The sequence below is a fragment of the Rattus norvegicus genome, chromosome 7 (assembly GCF_036323735.1).
Source record: "Rattus norvegicus strain BN/NHsdMcwi chromosome 7, GRCr8, whole genome shotgun sequence".
Taxonomy (NCBI): domain Eukaryota; kingdom Metazoa; phylum Chordata; class Mammalia; order Rodentia; family Muridae; genus Rattus; species Rattus norvegicus.
The window spans coordinates 44,056,821-44,078,977 of NC_086025.1; the positions used below are offsets into that span (position 1 = coordinate 44,056,821).

General features: G+C 35.9%; 1 protein-coding gene across 50 annotated transcripts in view; it reads left to right on the forward strand.

The window, feature by feature from the left end:
• Ppfia2 (PTPRF interacting protein alpha 2) overlaps positions 1–22,157 on the forward strand; it is a 474,298-nt gene that overhangs the window by 404,563 nt on the left and 47,578 nt on the right. For 35 of the 50 annotated variants that reach the window (XM_063263774.1, XM_063263778.1, XM_063263775.1 and 32 more), the window contains 4 exons: positions 4,877–4,906; positions 8,124–8,254; positions 10,081–10,235; positions 14,469–14,562. In XM_063263774.1, coding sequence (XP_063119844.1) covers positions 4,877–4,906; positions 8,124–8,254; positions 10,081–10,235; positions 14,469–14,562 — 410 coding nt within the window. The remainder of the gene's footprint in view (positions 1–4,876; positions 4,907–8,123; positions 8,255–10,080; positions 10,236–14,468; positions 14,563–22,157) is intronic. The other 15 variants (XM_039079446.2, XM_063263784.1, XM_017594921.3 and 12 more) reach the window with 1 other exon arrangement.

A 22,157-nucleotide genomic window follows, 5' to 3' on the forward strand; every position in this document is an offset into this window, starting at 1 on the left:
AACTTGTTTAATACCAAAGCCATTTACGATGGGTTTTAACACTGAGGACTTGTTTGACACTGAGAATGTTTATTCTTTTTATTATTATTATTAATTTTATTTATATACATTTCAAATGTTATTCCCTTTCCTTGTTCCCCTCCCAAACCCCCATTCCATCCCATATCCTCCCTGCTTTTATGAGGGTGTTCCCCCATTCCCTCCTCACCGCCCTCACATTCCACTAAGCTGGCTCATCAAGCCTCCACTGGACCAAGGGCCTCCCTACCCATTGATGCCAGATAAGGCCATCCTCTGCTACGTATGAAACTGAACCATGGGTCCCTCCATATGTACTCTTTGTGGTTTAGTCCCTGGGAGCTCTAGGGGGTCCAGTTGGTTGATATTGTTGTTTTTCCTATGGGTTTGCAATCCCATTCAGTTCCTTCAGTCCTTCCCCTAACTCCTCCATTGTGGACCCTATGCTCAGTCCGATAGTTGGCTGCAAGCACTCTGGAAATTAGTCTGGCAGTTTCTCAGAAAATCGGACATATTACTACTTGAGGACCCATCTATACCACTCCTGGGAATATACCCAAAAGATGCTCCAACATATAATAAGGACACACGCTCCACTATGTTCATAGCAGCCTTATTTATAATAGCCAGAACCTGGAAAGAACCCAGATGTCCCTCAACAACGGAATGGATACAAAATGTGGTGCATCTACACAATGGAGTATTACTCAGCTATTAAAATAGAGATCCAAGTGCACATCAAAACTTTGAATGACTTAAACCATGAGTATCTTTTATCAGATGAAAAATTACATCAGTACCTTTATAAACATAACTAATAGCAAAAATTATGTACTGTAATGCACCAAGATAAAAATGTATAATTTTGTAACACATACCTTCTATAAAATCTTCTCAAATAAGCAGCACCACATCTTCAGTGTTTTTATGTTTCATATTGATAATCCACAGTTGTTTTTTTACATTTGTATATTTAAGTTATGAAGTACACTAGAAAGAACTAAAGGCAAATAAATGGGCCACTTGTTAGAGGTAATATAGGGAAAATTCGGATCAATTTCACTGAAATGACTAGTGCCCACTGCAAGTTGGGGTCATTTAATTTCTATCACAGACTGAGGTTAGAGCGAACTTTCTCCATGAAAACATGAGATAGCTAAGGCTTTGAAAGCATAGATAAATTGCCTGTTCTAAAAAGGGCTAATTAATGAAGTTGAATTTTCCTCAGACTTACTTAACTTCAAAATGATTTAAGTTTTTATTCTTGACACCAGATGAAAAATTAAAAACATTGCAAAAATGAGATAAAATACGGTTTCTGTAATGAATATTAAAATGGTAAAATTCCAATGAAAGTAGGACACTCCCATGGCAGAAATAAGTTGAAGTACAAATAGATAATACACTCTGTAAAATCTACCCAGCTATAATAAAATGGAGGAAAATTAATGACACCATAGAGTCACCTGAATTTTCCGCAGTCTGGTGAGAAGACCTTGAGTTGACTGTAGAGTACATTCTGTCCACATGCACACTTGCATATGCCCTGAATCTGGAGAGGGAAGTTCAACTCAATGTCTAAAAGTCAACAGGGATTGTTCTTAAATAATGCGCAATATAGTTAATAGCTAAAGTATTTCATTTTCACTATTAATTTATGAAACATAACTGTAATTACATAGATCTATCTAATTTACATATGTATAGAGATACATATATAACTCTTACCATAAGAAAAACTGTCAAATAAGTAAATGAAATTTTATTTTATGCTCAAAGGATTTTAACTCATCACCATGAACCTTGTTTTGCAGTTTAGATATTATTCTTCATCTTTAAATTGGTAACTGAAACAAAACTATCTATATGGATTTAGGACATTGCTTATATTAAAGACTATAGTTAGGAAATGTCTAAGCAATAAATAAAAAGAACTAAGAAGAATTGCCTTCTTCAATTTTCATATTACTTTGTACTCAGTAGGAGCCTTTATATCTAAAATATTTTAAATATATATACAGGAAGACAACAAATCAGAATAATAATTATCTAATGACAACTCACCTCAATAAAATATAGCTCAAAAATTTTGTCAATATACTGAATTATACTCATCAGGTGTACTGAGATATTTTATGCTCTGCTTATTTGGAAATCTGGGAAACATTTCTCTATTCTTAGTAACTAAAATTATTAATATCTCTGCACAATATTTATAATTAAATTATTTTCAAATGTTACAGTAAAAATCTTGGGACATAAAGCACAATATAGGTAGTATTTACATCAGGCATACTTTGGCAATATGTGATGCTCTTATTTTTTTATTCTTTTATGGTAAAATATTTTGCTCTTTAAAATGCATTATTAATGATAATATTATATTGATTTAACTTGTATCTGTTTTGTATATTTTTATTGGATTTTTTTGTTTACATTTCAAATTTTATTCTCTTACCGCGTTTCCTGTCTATAATCCCCCAATCCCCTCCCCCTCTCCCTTATTCTATAAGGATATTTCCCCTCCCCAACCACCCCACTTCCTGCCTACCGGCCCTGACATTCCCCTACACTGCGGGAAGGGTCTAGCCTTGGCAAGACCAAGAGCTTCTCCTCCCATAGGTGCACAACAAGGCCGTCCTCGGCTACATATGGAGTTGGAGTCATGGATCTGTCCACGTATAGTCTTTGGGTAGTGGTTTAGTCCCTAGGAGCTCTGGTTGGTTGGCCTTGTTGTTCTTATGGGGTTGCAAACCCCTTCAGCTCCTTCAATCCTTTCTCTAATTCCTCCAATGGGGATCCCGTTCTCAGTTCAATTCTTTGCTGCCAACATTCGCCCCTGTATTTGCCATGCTCTGGCTGAGCCTCTCAGGAGACGGCTCTTCCCTGGCTCCTGTCAGCATGTACTTCTTGGCTTCATCAATATTGTCTAGTTTTAGTGGCAGTATATGTATGGGCTGGATCCCCAGGTGGGACAGGCTCTGGTTGGCCATTCCTTCAGTCTCTGCTCCAAACTTTGTCTCCATATCTCCTCCTATGAATATTTTTGTTCCCCATAATGTTTAATATAATATTTTATCAATCTTTGAGAGTTTCATGCAATATATTTTGATCGTTTCAGCTTCTCACTCCTTCCCAACATACTCCGATTTCCACATACCACCAACGAAGCCTCCTCCCAACATTTTTTTTCTTTTTTACACCTGGCACGTCCTGTGACGCCTATATACTCACAAGAATGGTGTCATCCAATGGATTGTGTTTGACCTACAAAGGCAACACTCGTAAAAACCTGTGTCTCCCTTCCCGAAAGGTATCGAGTGTTCATCGCTCCTACGAATTGAAGGCTCCACCTTCCAGACTTAAATGGTGATTGGCTTAATCTAGTGCAAGTCTTTTGCAGCAACCAAAATGAGGACTAGAGCAATCCAGGAAAATCAGAAGACAGTTTTGCTCAAGTTTTTGCAACCTCAAGCTCTTTCAATCTTCAGCTATCACTTCATTGTTGGCTTTGTAAGAAAGCTCAGCGAGTCTTGTGGGAGAGGCGATATAGATGTCCCCTTTGTTGTTGAGCATTCCCTGCCACTGTATATCGACCAGTCCTGAATTTCTATGTTTAAAACTATCCTGTGGAAAAATAAAACTCTCTGATTATGTCTGAGAGTTGTACTAATCTATGGGCATTTAAATACAGACTTGGAAGGCAGCATAATATTCTCTTAACCTATCAGAATAATAGTAATGTATTATGGCTAGGGCCCCGAAACAGATTCTTGGCCAGATTTACAGTACTAGACATGCATTTCTTCCTGTTCAGCAGGCTTGAACACAATAAAAATTAGCATTTTAATTCAATAACACTTGTACCACTATTGCTTAATTAGCCACACCATCCCATCCCACACCATCCCATCCCATCCCGTCACTATTGTAGTTCTGAGGGTTCACAGATAGTTCAAACTGCTGATGATATTTTCCTACATCATCTTAAAATTATTTTTAGTACCCTAAAAGGTACACAGCATGGAGGAAACTTCTTACTAGTACCAACCTGATTTCCTCATCTCTTGTGTTAAAAATGTGTGGCGTCTTCAGCAATAGAAACTTATCAAGTTTGGTTTGCAGCTATAAGCAGTGACAGTAATTTGTATACTTTTTTGATGTCTCTGGAACATCAACAATCTACAACTCAAAGGCAGATATTCTATACCTGGCACTGGGTTTTACTTGGTAACCAACAGTTTTAGAGAAGAGTATTATCCCCTTAAAATAATTCCAATCAAACTATTCATAGGAATATATATGCATTTCAAAAACTTATGAAATGCTATGTTTTTACATGATGTTTTCAAATATCCATACTGTTATCCTTATATCATCCTTTCCTCGGCTTTCTTTTTCCAACCCCATGATAATTCCATCTTTCTGCTTCCTATCATCTGTTAATCTTATGATAATAAAATATCTATGATAACTTAGGTATGAAATCATAGTGCATAAGGAAATTTCTAAAATGAAAATAGAAAGTTAAATATGTATGCCAGAAAAATAGTATATGCAATCCAGTAAGTCTTTAGTACTCAATGAAACTCTGTTACTAACCTCACTCTTTGTTTTATAAAGATCTATAGTTAGATGTTCTTTAATCTACATAAAACGTTGTGGGAACCAATCATGATAAAACTAACTTGTGTTTGAACATTATTTATTCAATAATAGGACGTATTCATGGAATGAATGAGACAATGGAATGAAGAAAATGATAATCAAGTTATTGATGCTAACCAAATTGTAACATCATCAAATGGTAATCATTAATTAGTTCTCTTTTATGTTTCTTTTATTACTGCCATTGCAGCCAAGTGATCTAAGGAAACATCGGAGAAAGGTACTGTAAATCACTTTTAAATATTTATTAGTTGGACATCATTTTGTTCTTTAAAGCACCTAAAATATTTTTGTCCAACTATTTATTATCATAGAATAAATATTCATGTATTTATGTGTTCTTGAATTTTAAAATATGATTATAATAGCAAGTACTTTAAAATCACATTATTTCTTATTACTAGGAAATGATTCAATTGTGAGAATTAACTCATATAATCCACCCATGGTAGAGGGAAATATCTTAAAATCAATGTTAGCTTAAGAGCACTGGTTGTTTTCATTTCTTTTCACTACTGATTCCTGTTAATGTTGCATTTATTGCTACTAAGTGATAATGAACCAACAGATCTTGGTACACTTATCAAAGATAATTTCACAGTTCTTTTCCAAAGGGTTTAAAAGAAGAAGGGACTTGGTGCATTGAGAAAGCCCCAGGGATACGCAGGAGGCAGGAGCAGGAAGACAACAGAGCTAGGGGTCATATTGAGATCTGTTTCCATGTAGAAAGACTGGTTAAGCAAATTTAGGATTGAGAGTGTAAGGTCAGGTGGCATGAGGTGTCCAACATCTGTTCCTGGGCAATTCAGTCCGGTTATCATTACATCCAGAGCAGAGACATCCTCTAGGAAGGGCGATTCCTAGCACAGACTCTAGGTTGACAGGTTTTCATACCAAGTTAGAAAGCAGTTTACTATCTCTACATAGTTAGCTTGGAAAGAAACAATCACCTCCTGTAAGAGGGCAGCTGGACAAGTCAGCCAAGATAGGTATTTACTATGAAATTCTAAGACACCAAAACCCATATAGAGGGAAAAAGAATGAAGAGCAAATTCATGCAAGTTGTCCTCTGCCCAACAGAAACATTATGACACATCCAACACACACATACACACACACACACACACACACACACACACATACACATACTCACATGAGTGCACATTTAGATGCACTGAGGTTATCAGGGGCTGAGGAGATAGCTCAGCCATTAAGAACAAACACCTGCTGTTCCTACAGATTCCTGGAGTTTTATTTACAGCACCCACATGGTGGCTCACAAACATCCAAAGCATCCAATGACCTCTTCTGCCCTCCCCCTGCAAGATTCTGCACATGCATATCGAAGAGAAAACACTCATTCACATGGAATAAAAATTAATAGGTGTTGAAGATTTGGTAGTCAGTATATGCCAAAACACATCTGAATTCAGAGGCACCATTGTTTCTTTATAGAGACATGTGTTATGACCACATGATTTCAGTTGGTAGGAATTTTTGTCTTTTCTTAGTTGTGAACTTTCTATAAAGATAAATATATATACATATATAGCTAGTACATTTAGACAATCATAATATACATATATAAACACATATATGGATATAGTGTTGAGTAAACATTTCCAGTTTTCTCTAAGCAATTCTCCTTCAAGTTCATCAGATTTGGCTTCCTCTGTATGCTGTAAAGGATATAAGACAATTTTGAATATAGGAATAAATTTAAATAGTTGATGTTTTAGAAAGCCTGATTTTTTTTAAAAAAAATAGATAGGATGAAAGATTTTATATGGAGAATTGGTGATGGCAGCAAAAGTTTGCAGAAGGAAAACCACTGGCCAAACACTGTTTTGTGGCAGGGAAAAGACTTTTATATTTAGTTTCATCTAAATATCAGAAGAATGAATCAAGACAAAAATCATTATATTTATTTTATTGACTGATTTCAAGATCCTTCCACCTCAAGCCCGAGGATCTGCTTTTGTCTGATGTTTTAGAGAGCTGACAGTGGGAAGGGTTTAGTTTCCATGGTGCAGAAAGGTATATTTTATTTGTAAATGAATCATGAAGAAAATGGTGAGGTAGGAAAAAGTCCTCTTAACATAAACCGGTGTAGGCAAGGTTGATGGTTAGATCTCGAAACTGTGAAAATACTAATAAACTGAATCTGAACTGTGCTTAAGAAATTAAAATAGATTCAGGATTAAAAGTCTTTGATCTCATCACACTAAAGTCATGCTGAAAACGATTATTGAAAAAAAATCTTAAGATGGGACCATGTAGTTGAATGGAGGGAAGAGATTATATTCAGGCATCTACCTGACATGTAAGTGTGATCCATGTCAAATAAGCGACTGAAAACAAAGAGCGTCATTATGTTCCTGGAATGCATGAGGGCTTCATCGTATGTAACAGCCGCTGTACACCGTATAGTTAATGGAAAAACCAGTAAGGCCTTCTTCAGTATACAGCTTTAAGTGGATGATATAGTGACAGGAGAAATTCTCATGCGCATGTCCAGAGTCATACATCAGTAGCCAATGTTTCTATGACTCTAATAATCTCTTTACATGAGCTGTATTATGGAATGACAACTCTGATTTTTGCCAAAAATCTTTAAATAATCATTTTGTAGTTCTATCTCTTGAAAACTGAATGACTTTTTTTTGAGTTTTTTAGAATTCTGAACAATGTTTCTCACTATCAAACTTTCATCTTTTCTGTTTTTTCTTTTGTGCTTACTTTCAAAATCTCCCATCAATTGTAGGACGGCTGAACAAATTTCAGGAACTATGTTCTTAGCTCTCATTTCCCTCACTGGGAAAATAAACTATTTTTCTTATAACCCACAACCTGTTTGGTTTATGTTTCCCTCTATAAATGCTTGGTGAGCACTCCTATTACGTGTTTTTAACATGCTTGCTCTATGATTCATTATGTTGATTAACGTAAAGCCCTTTTTCTGACAAGGCCCATTTCATCAACTTGTCTCCAGTCCCCTTTTCTATATTCTTGATCAAGGATGCCTTTGCTATAAGACCATTACTTGGCATGACATCTTTTCTTCAATAAATTTCCTAAAATGTATCCAGATCCTTTTGTAAAGAGCATCTATCCAGGGACTACTGGTGTGGCTCAGAGGCAGGCTTGTCTACTGTGAGAGGTGCTGGGCTTATTGAAAGTACAATGTGTGTTCATGCATGGCAGGAATAGCTTTTTATTGATACCTGGCATTTTATTACCCTTAGTTTTAAGATAAATTAACTTTACTCTTAAATAGGTATGAAAAATTATGCCCTGACTAATAACAGTTTACTTGTGTACGACATGCATGTCTGTGTTAGAACTACTCTATTATCCTTACCTTAATGAGTCTTTCCTTGAGGCATTTTCATTTGGACTTACAATCAGCTCACTGACTGTACGGCTGCTGTTCCTAGATTGCAGTGGTGGAAGAAGATGGGCGGGAAGATAAAGCAACAATTAAATGTGAAACTTCTCCTCCCCCAACACCCAGAGCCATCAGAATGACTCACACCCTACCTTCTTCCTACCACAATGAGGCCCGGAGGTAAGACTCAAGTATTGTGCACATTAAATACTTCCTTCCCCCAAATTCTTCCTCTTTCTTCACTGTGGCCAATTAAACTGTTAGGTAACATAGAGAGAAAGAGAACTCCAGGATAGCTCAGATGCTAAGAGTGCTTACTGCTTTTGCTGAAGACCAGTTTCCTTCTCAACACCTACTTTGGGTTGCTCCTCAATGCATAGAACTCTAGCTCCCAAGGATCCAACAGCCTGTAATATCCTGCACTCTGTGCACGTGACTCACATACAAACAGACATGTATACACATAATTAAAAATAAATTTATTGTGTTAATAATTTGACTTGAAATATAATTTTTCATAGTGCACTTTACCTGTTCTCTCCTTTTCCATGCCTCTTGGAACACTTGAAAATTACCAGTCATGGATCACTTTTACTTTCCAATTAGCAAGCTAATATATTTATATCTTTGGGTTGTTACCAGCCAATTAGAAAATAAGAATTACTCTTCTCTATGAGGAAGATATTTTCTACTAAGCTTAGGACTTTATATAATTATAAATAATTATAGGATTTGTAGGAAAATATTATCAATGTGTATTGTATTGTGTTGTTGTATTGTAAGAGGAATTAAGGTCTGAAAAGTGTACCCCTGGGTCTCATTTGTTGCATACCCCATGCTACTGGAATGATTCAACGTCTCCAGATAAGAAGGTCTAAGCATGAAAATGAACACTGACCAAAAACTAAAAAAAAATGCGTTGAAAAAGCATTTAATATGCCATACGGTTCTTCATAACAGCCTATTCAAAAGCCTAAAACTTTCAACTTGATCTCAGCATTACTGTGTATCTCAGCATTCAGTTTCTATCTTACACGCTAGTCTTCTCACTGGCTACCAGTGCAGCCTCATATCCAAAAACAAACGATGATTTAAAGATTGCGTGATTTAATGCATAGCTTAGTGAGGAATGATTTTTGAAAAGTTTGATTCTTTGTACAAAAGCATTTCTATCTTTTAGGCTGATTCCAATTACTGCTTTCAAAATCCGTGCCTTTTTATTCCTCACAAGGAGAGGATGATACTTTAATATATGGAAAGCCCTTTCTTTATGAAGATGAGAGGGAAGAAACTCAAATTACCTAAGATTAGTAAAGCTTAATAATTGTATGGGTGAGCAAGTGGATGGCAATATCAACACGTTTTATTAAGTCATTGCCTGATATGCTGATCAAAATTAAAACCGATCAAACATTTGGAAGTCATTTCAGTTTGTTATGCCTCCAAAATCGTATCTTATAGATCAGGAAAAGGGTGTTGAATATTTGCAATGTGTTGCTTCTAGGTCCCAGGAAGACATCATTCATAGTAGGTGGATTAGTCTCAAATGTGTGATAGGGAAAGGAAGATGACTAAAATGACCATCCATAAAGACAAGGGTTAAATTAGAAGTTTCAATCCTGCAATTAACAGATTGCCATGGTCACTCTGTTTAAATTAATAAAAAAAAAACTAAAAAAACTGTGAAAAATAATAAATTGTATGTATGCTCAACAAAAATACATTAAAGATACAGTTATTCAATTGAACTGAGGTAGTACAAGAATAAGAGGGGAAAAGAGTTGTGTGGGAAAAAATGAGGTTTCATTTCTATTAAAAATTTTGGGACCCAAGGAACCAAGGAAGATGCATTTCAATAACTTAGAGAAAGGTGATAAGAAAAGGGGGAAAATCACTTTCAAAACCTACTTATTCCTTCTTTTGTCACTTAGAAAAGAAAAAAAACTTTGTGTACTCGGTGGATAGTGCATCGAAATGAACCATCCTCTCTCTTTTGTGTTTTGAAGCAGTTTATCTGCCTCTCTTGAGCCAGATAGACTTGGGCTTGGCAGTGCCAATAGCAGCCAGGACTCTCTTCACAAAGCCCCGAAGAAGAAAGGAATCAAGTCTTCAATTGGGCGTTTGTTTGGTAAAAAAGAGAAGGCTCGACTTGGGCAGCTTCGTAAGTATAGGGCATTTGCTTTCTCCTACCACTTGGATTTGTCGCTTCTGAGTTTCCTAGTGTTTCATTTCTCATCTGTAAGTTCCTTTTCCTAACTAGTGAACTTTCAGCTTTCACTTTGTTAAGCCAGCTTTGCTAACTAATGCTAAATAAAGTCTGGGGCGTTTTAATGATAATTTAATGAAGTTTTATTAACACTGTGAATCAAGTGTTATTATTGTCATGCATATTTTATTGTTGAATAAACCACGCCTTCATGATTTTCAGAACAGAGACCACCATAAAAGTAGGTAGAGAAATGGCTTGGTTGATAAGATACAAACCAACCTCATGGTTATAAGGACCTGAGTTCAGGTCGCCACAGCACATGTAAAAAACGTCAGTCTGACAGCACTGACTGTAACTCCCGCGCTGGTAGGGTTAAAGATGGGATTCTTGGTGCTTACTGGTCAGTCATACTTAATGCCATCAGTGAACCTTAGGTTCACTGAGTGACACACAATAAAAAGATAAGGTGGAAAATGATTGAGGAAGACACCATAAGCACATGCACATGCATGCCCACACATGCACAGCTATATATTCATGTAGATTCCTGTGCACACACATTTAAAAGGATGTATAGACATGACACATTCAAAAACAAATGGACCAGGCAAATGAAATAGAAGAATATGCTGTCACTTAGAGCAGGTATGAACATAAAATCTTAATTGTGGGAATTTAATTTTTTCCCCAAAAAAGTGATGAAACCTAAATACACACAAAAAAATTATAATGTCAGACTAAATTTGATGCAAGTTGATAAAATATGATGGGAAAGTAAAAGCTATCATACTTTCTCCCTAATAACTCTAAGGAATATAGATGAGATTAGGATAAAGAGGTAAAGCATCCGAAGTTTAGCTAGGATAAGTTATTAAGAGTGACTGATAATATGAACATATGCATTAGTACTTTTGAAATGATCCTAAATACGTATATGGCTATGAAAAGTATGTATTGCATATTCATACATTCATACATAAAAAAATTATCCCAAATTAACAATTGAAATGTCTGAAATGAAATGTATACCCCTGACACTTCTGGAAGAATATGGTCTTAGTCAAAGTTTTTTGGGTAAAGAGACACCATGATCAAGGCAACTCTTATGAAAAAGAGCATTTATGTAATTGAGCATTTATGTAAAGCTTATAGCTTTAAAAGCTCAGTCCATGAACATCAGGGTGAGAATCAGCCAGGCATAACACAGGAGCAGCAGCAAAGAGCTTCACATCCTACCTCCTGATCAGTCGGCCAAAGAAAGGGGGTGGGAGATTGAATCTTCCAGAATATTTCTCTTTAGAGTTAATTATTGCTGAAAGATTGAACTGCTTTTAATGGTAAATGTTACAGTGATCCAGATTTGTAGGTATGTTCTGGGATTACTCAATTAAAAAAACAATTATTTACACGCAATGCCCATCACTTAGGTTCACGATGTTTGTGCTCACACGTTTGCGACAGTAAACGTTTCCATTATCGTTTCCTGACATTCATGGTGGGCTGCCACAACAAGCAACTGGAGCTATGAAAAGCTGATGCACACATGACACTTGCATAATTCAACGGGGCAGTTGAATCCTCTGCAGCTCTCTATTTCCAAGGGGGAAGGGATCCTTAGGCAATGGAAATATAATAGGAAATTAAAAGCTGTTTGTAAATATAAATCTATAGTCCAGTCAACAAGGTTTGTCTTATCTAATTTGCTGACTTATTAAGGCCTTTACCCAATTATTGGCCAATTTTGATATATTGTAGTATATCTCGCAATTGTGTTGTTAAAATGCTTGCTAAAATAGGGACCATTTATTTACTAATAGTTTATTTAACATATATGCTTATCGAGTTCCTTATCTTAATTTTCCCCTCTAAAAATCTTTTGATTGACCCTTACATTTAAATTTTTTTTCTATTTATCTGCAGTTGAATTTGAGGATAAAATACTAAACCATTGGGATTTTTTTTTCAAACACAATTGCTTACGCCTAAGGTATAACTTAAAACCTAGAAAATACACAGTCTTCCAGCAACCTAAGCTTGGTTTTATATCTTCAGAAGCTCTGCATTTTTAGAGCAGAATATACGAAACTGTGCTCAGTTCCAGTTCCTGTCAGACCAACTCCTCCAAACTCAGGAAGCAACAGAACCCATTTCTGGTCTTATCACAGAATTTTTCTTTTCTTCTAAAACTTCCATGGCTTAAAAAATGAGCATGTTTTATTTAAACATTTAAGATTTTGAAAAAAATCCTCTACATCACAAGGTAATTTTCCTTTTATTACTTCAAACCCCAAAATGCCTGACTCATCCAACAACGTGGAAATTGAAAGCATCCCCACACATATCAAATAGTTCCGTCTCCTCAGGCTACGGTGAAGCCATATGGACCCATCCAGCGTTTTATGTCTCTTAAGTCAGTCATTCGCTTCATTTCCATTTAAGAGAACATTTTTATTGTTACTCTCTGATTATAAATGATAATTTATGGATGTACACTAAGGCATATACACAAGTGAGAGAAATGAGTCCAAAATATCCTATCACTGTGCATAATGGAAAATTTCAGATCTGAAAATCTTCCCTCGGAGACTTTCCGTTAGCCACCAAGTGGCTTTCCGTATAAGAGCACAGTGAGTCTCTTATGTAATAAAAATCTTTCCTGCAGAATTAATTGCACATGAATATAAGGAATAAAATATATTTGTCCTTCTATCTTCATTACACTGAGTTGATTGATGGTGAATGATGTGTTTTGATTAAAGGGGGATTTTTTTATAAACAAATAACTACCCTGGTAATAAGATTGTCAGGCTAAGAATTAAGTTAATTTTTATCAGGATTCTATATTTAATAGGCTCCAGCTTTACAAATTATTTTGTAAATTAAGTTAATTTACAAAATGAAAAACAGCAGTAACTAATTGACCATTTTGTTCTGATAACAAAAGAAACCATATTTTAGTCAAGCCCTCAACTTTTAAACAAGAAAATATACAAAAGAAATGAGTGACAATTTTCTTCCCTGATTAGTTTCTGCTGTATTGGTTAAATTTGGAGGATGGTATTTGTTATGGTAGTTGAATGAAGTTATTATTGGTATCAGATTTGAAGATTTCTAATCTTATGTTTACATATAACTTTAGACTTTTCTACTTAAAAGAATATGTATATCTTCATCCACGTGAAAATAGAGAATAATTTCCTTTTAATGTGACTTCATGTCTTTTCTATGTACACAAAATATTAAAGATGAAGAAGAATGTAGTATTAAGCTCACATTTTTTAATTAAGTTCTGTGATTAGCATTTTATGGATCAATAGAGAGAGAGAGGTTTGGAGTGAAATAATGACATTATAAAATGTGTATTTCCTTAACTGATGCACATGAAATTTCTTTTGTTCACACCGAGACCACGCATACTATACATACTACAGCAAACATATATACACATATACATATACACATATACATACATTTATACATATGTGTATACATATACAAATATAGAGTGCATACTATAATTACTGACCTCACTAATATTGACACTAATTCAAGTTATCTTCAGTATATTAGATAAAAAGAATAATCTTCTTGGGGTCTTTTGAAAACAGACCTAAATTGTTTCAGCCATACATTTAACATAGAGAAGTCCATCTCATTATGCACAAGGCTTCCAATAAGGACATAAGACTCAGTCAGATGTACACAGTGAGTTGTAGGAACTCTATATGCAGAACCTTCACAAGCCAACAAGGGTGTCTGCATGCTATAAAATCTGGGACTTGAAAGCAGACATCTAGGTTTCCACTCACCAGAATGTCTCTCACTGGGAGATACGACAAGCACTCTCTTCAATTATTCACTCTTACCTTCCACCAGAAAAGTCAAAGGAATGGGCATGGGTGTTGAATGCTGTACGATTGCCTGTTGGCACACATACATATTTACCATCTTCCACATCTCTGCTTGTGAAAAATGAATGAGCGCTGTTAGGTCCTTTTTTGCATTGATTTTTCTCAGTGCATTTGTATGTGTAACCTTGTCCTTTGATGTATGTGGAGACAGTAGGAGCAGGGCAATCCTGAGAGACATCACGCCTCTCAGCAGTTGGACCCATAATCCTTTGAGATGTTAACTTACAGAATGAACAAAATACCTCTACTTTGATATCAAGTCACTTCTCCACAGGAGGCTTCATGGAGACAGAAGCTGCAGCACAGGAATCGCTGGGCTTAGGCAAACTTGGCACTCAAGCTGAAAAGGACAGAAGGCTGAAGAAAAAGTAGGTTTGGAGGTTTATTTTTTTCTCATTCTTCTAATACTTTATTATGCTCCTCTAACATTTTTCTTTTGCAAGGAAGAGAGAAACAGGAACTAAAGCCACTTAATACTGTTCCTGGATTATCTCAAGCACTTGGTGCTCATGATTCACCAAAATGATAAGAATTAACCGAAGATTCAAATGTGCATAAAACTCTTCCACACAAGAAACTACATAATTGAAACCAGTGACCAAAGCACTGACTTCAAAATGTGATTATTTACTGTATACTTAGAAGTCGTATGGACAGCACTACTGAGGCCAAAAGAAGTTCTGATTTGGCCCGACAAAACGAGAGTGATACTTTGTGTTCCCTCTTATGGCAGTTATGCTTCTAGTCTTCATCAAGGAGGACTCAGAAGGAACAATATTTCTCTGGCTGAGTATAAAGTTATCTTAGGCAGGAACAGACTGACTGGCATCTGCCAGGAAACTGATAGTTTATCTTTCCATTCGCATGTATTATGGAACATTTAAATGACTTGTAAAATGGAAAAAAAATCTTCGTTTTCAACAGCTGTTAGAAAGGGATTCCATAAATAACGTATTTTTAGCTGCATAGTAACATTTTCAGTGACAAAAATAAAGCATCATCGCCCTGAGAACATAGCCTTTAAAAGCATTATAATTTCACTTTATTCCCAGTCTCTTTGTGAGTTGCTCCTTCTCCACTCTCTAAAACATTTATAACTTATTTTGATTTTTTTTTGTTTCTGCTTCCTCCCACTAAGGAATAGTCATTGCTCTAGATATCAGTTTGTGACAAGTATATTTCTACTTTTACAAAACACAGGCTCATTTATTAATAATTATTTACTAGTTGGCAGTAATTTACTGAAACTATTTATCCAGACCCAATAGAAATTTTATCTAGAAAAGAAATATTTTGAGAATGTTATATCTTGAATAGGATTAAATGTTAAGTCCTGAAATGTTTCTTAATTACTCGTAACTTAAAGATACATATCAATATTTCTCATAACCAGCTTCAAATATCTTCATTTGTATAATCCTATTAAGAAAGTTAAATCTTTAATTTCATAGCTATCCACGGAGAACTTTCTTTTTTTCTCTCCTTTGTTTATATTATGGCTAGTTTATTATAACTCTAAAAACAGAAGATGAAATTTTAAAACAAATCTAACTAATGGACCTAGTTTATTAAAGAATACACAAAGATAAGATATTTTCCTTTTTATTGACTACTCTATAAAAAGAACTCATTAGCATATGTGTGTAGTCAGTGCTTTGAGACAGGATGTGATTAAATCTTACATTTAGTGTGCACTTGCATGAAACTTATTTCCGTTGGAACATTATCAGGAAGTGATGTTTAGTTGTGTATCAATTACCTTTCGGTTTACATTCTTTTCAGTTTGCTGTTCTCATTTCATATCAATGGCTTGTTCTCAAGCGGAAACATCCTTATTCAAATACTTCCCATCAGAAATCTTGGCAGTCCTCATTCAGTTCCTGCCTTGGCTCTCTTAATCTTTTAAAGGGTTGAGCCACTTATTCTCAGAATGTTCTCTCCATGCAATGCTGTCTTGTCTGTCATGTGGTCTCACTCTGCATATGTCTGAGAGCGAGATTCTACCATCCTCCCCTGTCTTCTCTCACTGGATTATTGGTGCCTTTTTCTATTCAATGGGAGCCGGCATCTCTTATTTTAAAATTGGCAATGAGAGCAGCTGGGAGTAAGAATTTTTGCCCCCTCACCTTCCTGTCTGTCGTCTTGACCATGAAGTGCTCATTTGCTCTGCTAGCCACCCACCATTTTTTTTTAATATTCAGCTACTTGATTGGGATGATTTCAAAGTTAAGGCTAACCACATAGACAGTAAACACAAAAGCACAGACTGTTCTGGATTAGCCAGATATGAACTAGTTTAGACAAACGATCCAACAAAGCAAAGACCTCTCAACTTCTGAATGAGGGTCAAATCACCCAAATTTTACGTCAAGAATATATTTGGCGTTTTTAAAGGTTTTTTTCCTCGTTGGTTTTGTCACTGCTGTTACCGGATATCTAACAAAAGCCACGTAAGGAAGAAAATGTCCATTTTGATTTCGTTTCAGAGAATACAGCTCTTAATGGTGGAGCATTGGTGGGAGCAGGAGGAAGCTGACTGCATTCCATTCCCAGTTAGGACGTAGAAAGGGGTCAATACTGATGCTCAACTTATTTTATTCTTCTTATTAAGAAGAGAAGTCCAACCCTGAATATAGCACCACCCACATTTAGGGTTCTTCTTCCCACTTTAATTAACCTACTCTAGAAAGCTCTTCCCATGCATATGCCGAGGTTTGTCTCCATGGTGTCTCCATCAAGTTGCTTTATTTATTATGATGCAGGAGGAGCGTGTGGGGCTAGCAAGCACTCAAGCAATGATCTATAGCCCAGTCATAATAAATATATGTACATTTTTGCCTTTTTTCTTTATATTTTCACTCCTTAGAGTTGTTATTCTAGACCACTTAACATATATTAATCCAAAGAGTTCACATTTGTAGAGTCTTCTTTGATCCCAAGTAACTTGATATTGACGGGACTAAAGCTAAAGATGTCTGCTTGAATAACACAATGTGTCTAACTCTGAAGACAGCCATGAGGAGGTCGGGCTCTTTTAAAAAACCAATCGAAATGTCACTCAGTGGCTACTTATCTCCAAAACTATGAGTCCTTGAAATTTTAGCATAATTTTTGTGGTTATATTTCCCATGGCTTCTAAACATTGTATCAAAAATTTTAATGAAGGAAGTAGATGTGCTGAAAAACAATCTCCCACATCTTCATTTATAATTTAAAAATATTATATGAATTTTGTTTAATTTTTTACACCCTCCTGAACAGATAACACTGCTAAATGAACATTGATTTTTGTATCTGAATCAATTTTTAAACATCATTAAAATGAAATTAACACCCCGGTTCGGCTAGCAACAGCATCCACTTCAGAGAAGCAGCATTATCCTTGGAGCACAGCAGTCAAACTTAATTACCACCAATGAATCTTTATATTAGAACTTCAAAGAGCTCAAAGTGAAGCTCTATAGATTCGGCTAATTTATTCCCATCACAGTCCTGAGGCTCTATTTCCATGCATAATTTTTATTATGTTTTGAGATGGTTCACTTTTAATCTTTGGCATTTGAAAGGTTCAGCATGAGCATATCTCTAAGCAAAGCAAATGTCACTTAAATTATTCATACTCTAAGGTACCATAAAACTCGGCAACATTTTCCACTCAATAAATATTTATCTAGTAGCTGTGAGCCGATTTTAACTTATAAATGAGTTGTAGTCGAGAACTTGTGTTCAAAGGTGTGAGCGTGTTTTCCTTTCTACGTGGTGCTGAGTACTGGGAAGGTAAACAGCAGAGCATCCGTTACGTACGTGCATTTTCTAGGTACAATATAGAGATGGACTTGTTACATAAAGTATAAAAGAGGAGCGACTGGTAGTTACTGAGCTTCTAACAGATTCCTGAGACACCAGAGACAGGGTAGTTCCGTATGGAAATAAGAGATCATATTTCTGCAATGTGCTTTCACAAGCACGTTTATTAAAATGCAGTTAAATTATGCAGACCTAGGATTTGCTCTTCAGTCAGTATATGGCAGTCAAGGGTTCGTACAGTCACAGTCTTCTGGTGGGCAGCTAACTAAAAAGATATCTTATAGTAGAACTTCTTAGAACGTAAACCCAATATTTCCAAGAGTTCCCTGGGGAAATGTGTCTCAGGCTCTTACTCAGAACCCAGAAGTTGGACTTGTGCCTATGCTGGAACTCAGACATCACATCAGAGATCTGTTTTGCTGCAGCCAAGGACAGGTAAAAGCATTTTGTGAAACTAAATAAGACACAGAGACTAACCAGGGAAAATAATTCCCTGTTCATTCGTGAAAGCTAAAGTTAAGGCAAACGGGAATGCTTTCTTCTGTATACCCAGACATCTGTATACATATATCTGACCTTTTTGAAGAAAGGAAGAGTGAGAAAAAAAAGAGAGTTATTTTGATCCAATTGGTAGAATAACAACTGATTACAGGAGAGGCGTGATTGAACTCATATAGTATCCAGACACATTATGTTTTCAAGAAATATTTTCATTTAAAAAAACTTAAAATGACAAGGGCTCACTAGATATTAAACTCCAGGATTTTACAGATTCTGGAATAACTTTATTTTATAAATAAATCCTATTATTTAATAAGGTTTGACTAAAATCCCTATTATTTGACGAAATAAGTCCTGACAAAAATGAGTCCAGGATAAATTTCACGAATTGTAACACCTCATCCATTCATTTAGGGTTAGCCCAATGATTTTTCATGAAGGCTACTGACATTTCGATTTTAAAAGTCTGCAAGGAGACACACATGGGGACAAAGAACAGCACCTAAGCTCTTCTGGCTGCAAGGCCATTTATCTAAGCTAGGAGCCTGTGGAAGGAATAAAGGTGCCCCAGACTGAAAGCTACCTGTTGTTCTTATTTTAAACATATTCCTTAAGATTAAAACCAATGACATTCCTGACAAAAGAAACCGAACAAATAATTTGATGATTACTGAATAAAATGGAAAGGACAAGCAAGGCACTGTTATTAGTGGCTAAATAAGAACAGAATTTTGTCAAGCTTTTGTAAGAGAAAGTACACCTAAGATCTTAGATAAAGTGTTTCAATAAGCTCCTTAATAAATTTATCACAATGTATGAATTTCAGTGGAAATAGTTATATAATTCTGCTGTCAGCCACAAGACTAATATAAATGTACATGTATGTACATATGTATCTGCAGCCCCTCGAAGATGGGGAGATAATTTCTATAAAATAGGAAAACACACAATGCCTAAAAGGAAATATTATGTTCAGCAAAGGTGGGGTGAAATATCAAAATTCTATGCAGTAACCAGGCTGTGAGTGGACTTTGTATATAAAGTTCTGGGAAATATATTTGAAATTAATTTTGTGCTGTTTCAGAGGAACCTTGTGAAAAAATAGTCAGAAGACATCGAGACATGCTTTCAAATTCTGGTAGAAAGATTGGGCATGTATTGAATGTGTAGAATGAGACCCCAGGCACTGTCGAGAGCAGTATCAATCAAATATGGCCTCTTCTGGTCTTTTGATAAGAACTGGAGCCAAAGGCAGAGGCTATTGAGCTGATGAAGTTGAGGCAACTTTAACACAGAGCTATGGGTAATCACAGGCCCACAAGGGAAGGCCTGAACAACTGGAAGGGCAATGGACCTGTGATTATACACAACCCACACCAGGTGAACAGGTCAACATGGTAGGAGGTAAATTGGCGAATCAACTTTACCTTGAGAGATTGAAGTCCATTACTCGTTCTTTAAGTTGTCCTTGCTTTAAGTTTCTGGAGTTCAATTCAGAAATGAAATCAGAACATTTGGATGCTTTAAAAAAAATCCAGCTAACTCACATATTCTCTTTTTTCTTTCTTTCTTTTTAATTTTATTTAATCTTTTTTTTACACTCCAGATTTTATTCTCCTCCAGGTCCACCCTCTGACTGTTCCACATCCCATATCTCTTCCCCCAACCCCGCCCCGACTCTGTGAGAATTCCCCCCCACCCCCCACCTCAACAGAACTCCCCACTCCCTGGGGCCTCCAGTCTCTTGAGGGTTAGGTTTGAAAATACATTTCCAGAATAATTAATGATTAGGAGCTTGGACTGAATAAAGAGAGAAATCTTTAGATGAAAACAAAGATACTAATTTCTCATCAGTTCACAAAGCTCCCTAGGCTTCTGCTTTGTTACATCCTTCCTGCCTGGAGTCTACAGTACTACCAACATTGCTCTAAATCTTGCCGTCTACAACTCTTTTTGACCTTTCAGACCAGCTTCTTTGCGTCTCTGAAGCTGTGGTCCTCATGCTATACCAGGCTCTCTGTTATTCCAGATTGTCTTCCTAGAATCTCTAGAATCTATTCTTCGCATTTGGATAAATACATTTATCTAAATTATATCTCTGAATGCGTAAAGTCCCCCAGTCATTCCTTGGAATCCTTGTGATCGTTTTCAAGTACCTTCACGAAACCTCTACACCTTCACATTGCCAGGTTTCTGCTTATCTCGTTACCCCTATTCGGTTCTGCTTATCATCTTGAACTTCATTGTTTTGAAATACTTATCAATGTACTGGTTAGGGTCTCCTCTACTGCTTTGTGTGCATTGCCTCTGCTCGAGTTCATCCCTCATATTTTCTGTCACAATCATGAGTATATACGTTTTATGTGTATCAACAACCCAGTAACCATGGCGGAAACCAAAGGGTACAAGGCTAGGCATCATTCTGCTTACTTTCCATGCATTAATCTTGTAGCACATGGAGTCCGTGGCATAGAAACTGCTTTTCTCCATACATGAAGTCTCCTAGAAAGGCCAAATGCTGTATTCCTGAAATCCGACCAAAATTAGTTGCCAATACATGAACTGAACAAAGAGGATATCAATAAATGTTAATGTGGTCAGAGAGTCTATCTCATGAGGTCTCAACTCTGGACAAATGATTACAGGTAAGTTATAAGAACAGAGCAGAAGACATAGTACACCTGAGAAGCGCACAACACTTGGTTATCCAATACCAAATGGGCAGTCCTGAAAACGTATACATACAAGTAAGTGGAGTTATGCAAACTGAGACATTACACGGATTCAGTTTATATTCATGGATTTAGAAATTCACACACATACACACACATATCTATATATAAATGAAGCAACAATTAAAGAAAAAATTAAAAATTCAAAAAGGAAGAAGATGGTACATGAGATGGTTTGAAGGGAAAAAAGTGAAGCAGAAATGATATAATCATACTATCATCACCAAAATAAAATATTTTGAAAGAGGAAGCACAGTGTTCCAGGTACTACTTAGAATAAAATGACAGTTTCAAACTAGAAAAGGTATTTGCTTAGGAAACAATGCCTTTTGTTATAATACATACATAAATGTAATACACACATTCTACTGTGTATAAAACATTACATTCAATATGAAGAAAACAGCTATGCAATATCAACTACATTTCTTCTAATTACTTTTCTTTTATTGAAAGCAGAACTCTTTCTCACATAATACATCCTGATTACGGTTTTCCCTCCCTCCCCTTCTCTCAATTCCTCTCGAGTATTTACATTTCTTAAAGTCTTTGAAGAAGTATCTCCTTTCCATGTCCATTCATGAAGCAAATCTCTCTCCAGAATTAGCCCATTAGCCTACCATCATTTTATGGAATAATAATTTTTATACTCAATGGCTTCTCACTTAAAATTGTATGCAATGTTACATATATACATGAGCAAACATACAATAGTATATTCTTTAAATTCTGCACGTTCTAAATATGAGTTGACAACATAGGTTTGGTTGTAAAGAAATAGTTAAATTCTTATGGAAATAAAGATTTCACAGTCTTTTTAAAAAGATCCTTAAGGATTCTATTTACTTGAAGACATTATTAACAATCAAAAGTTGTTTGAAGTAATGCTATGATGAGCGATACCTACACCTTCTAGACATTTT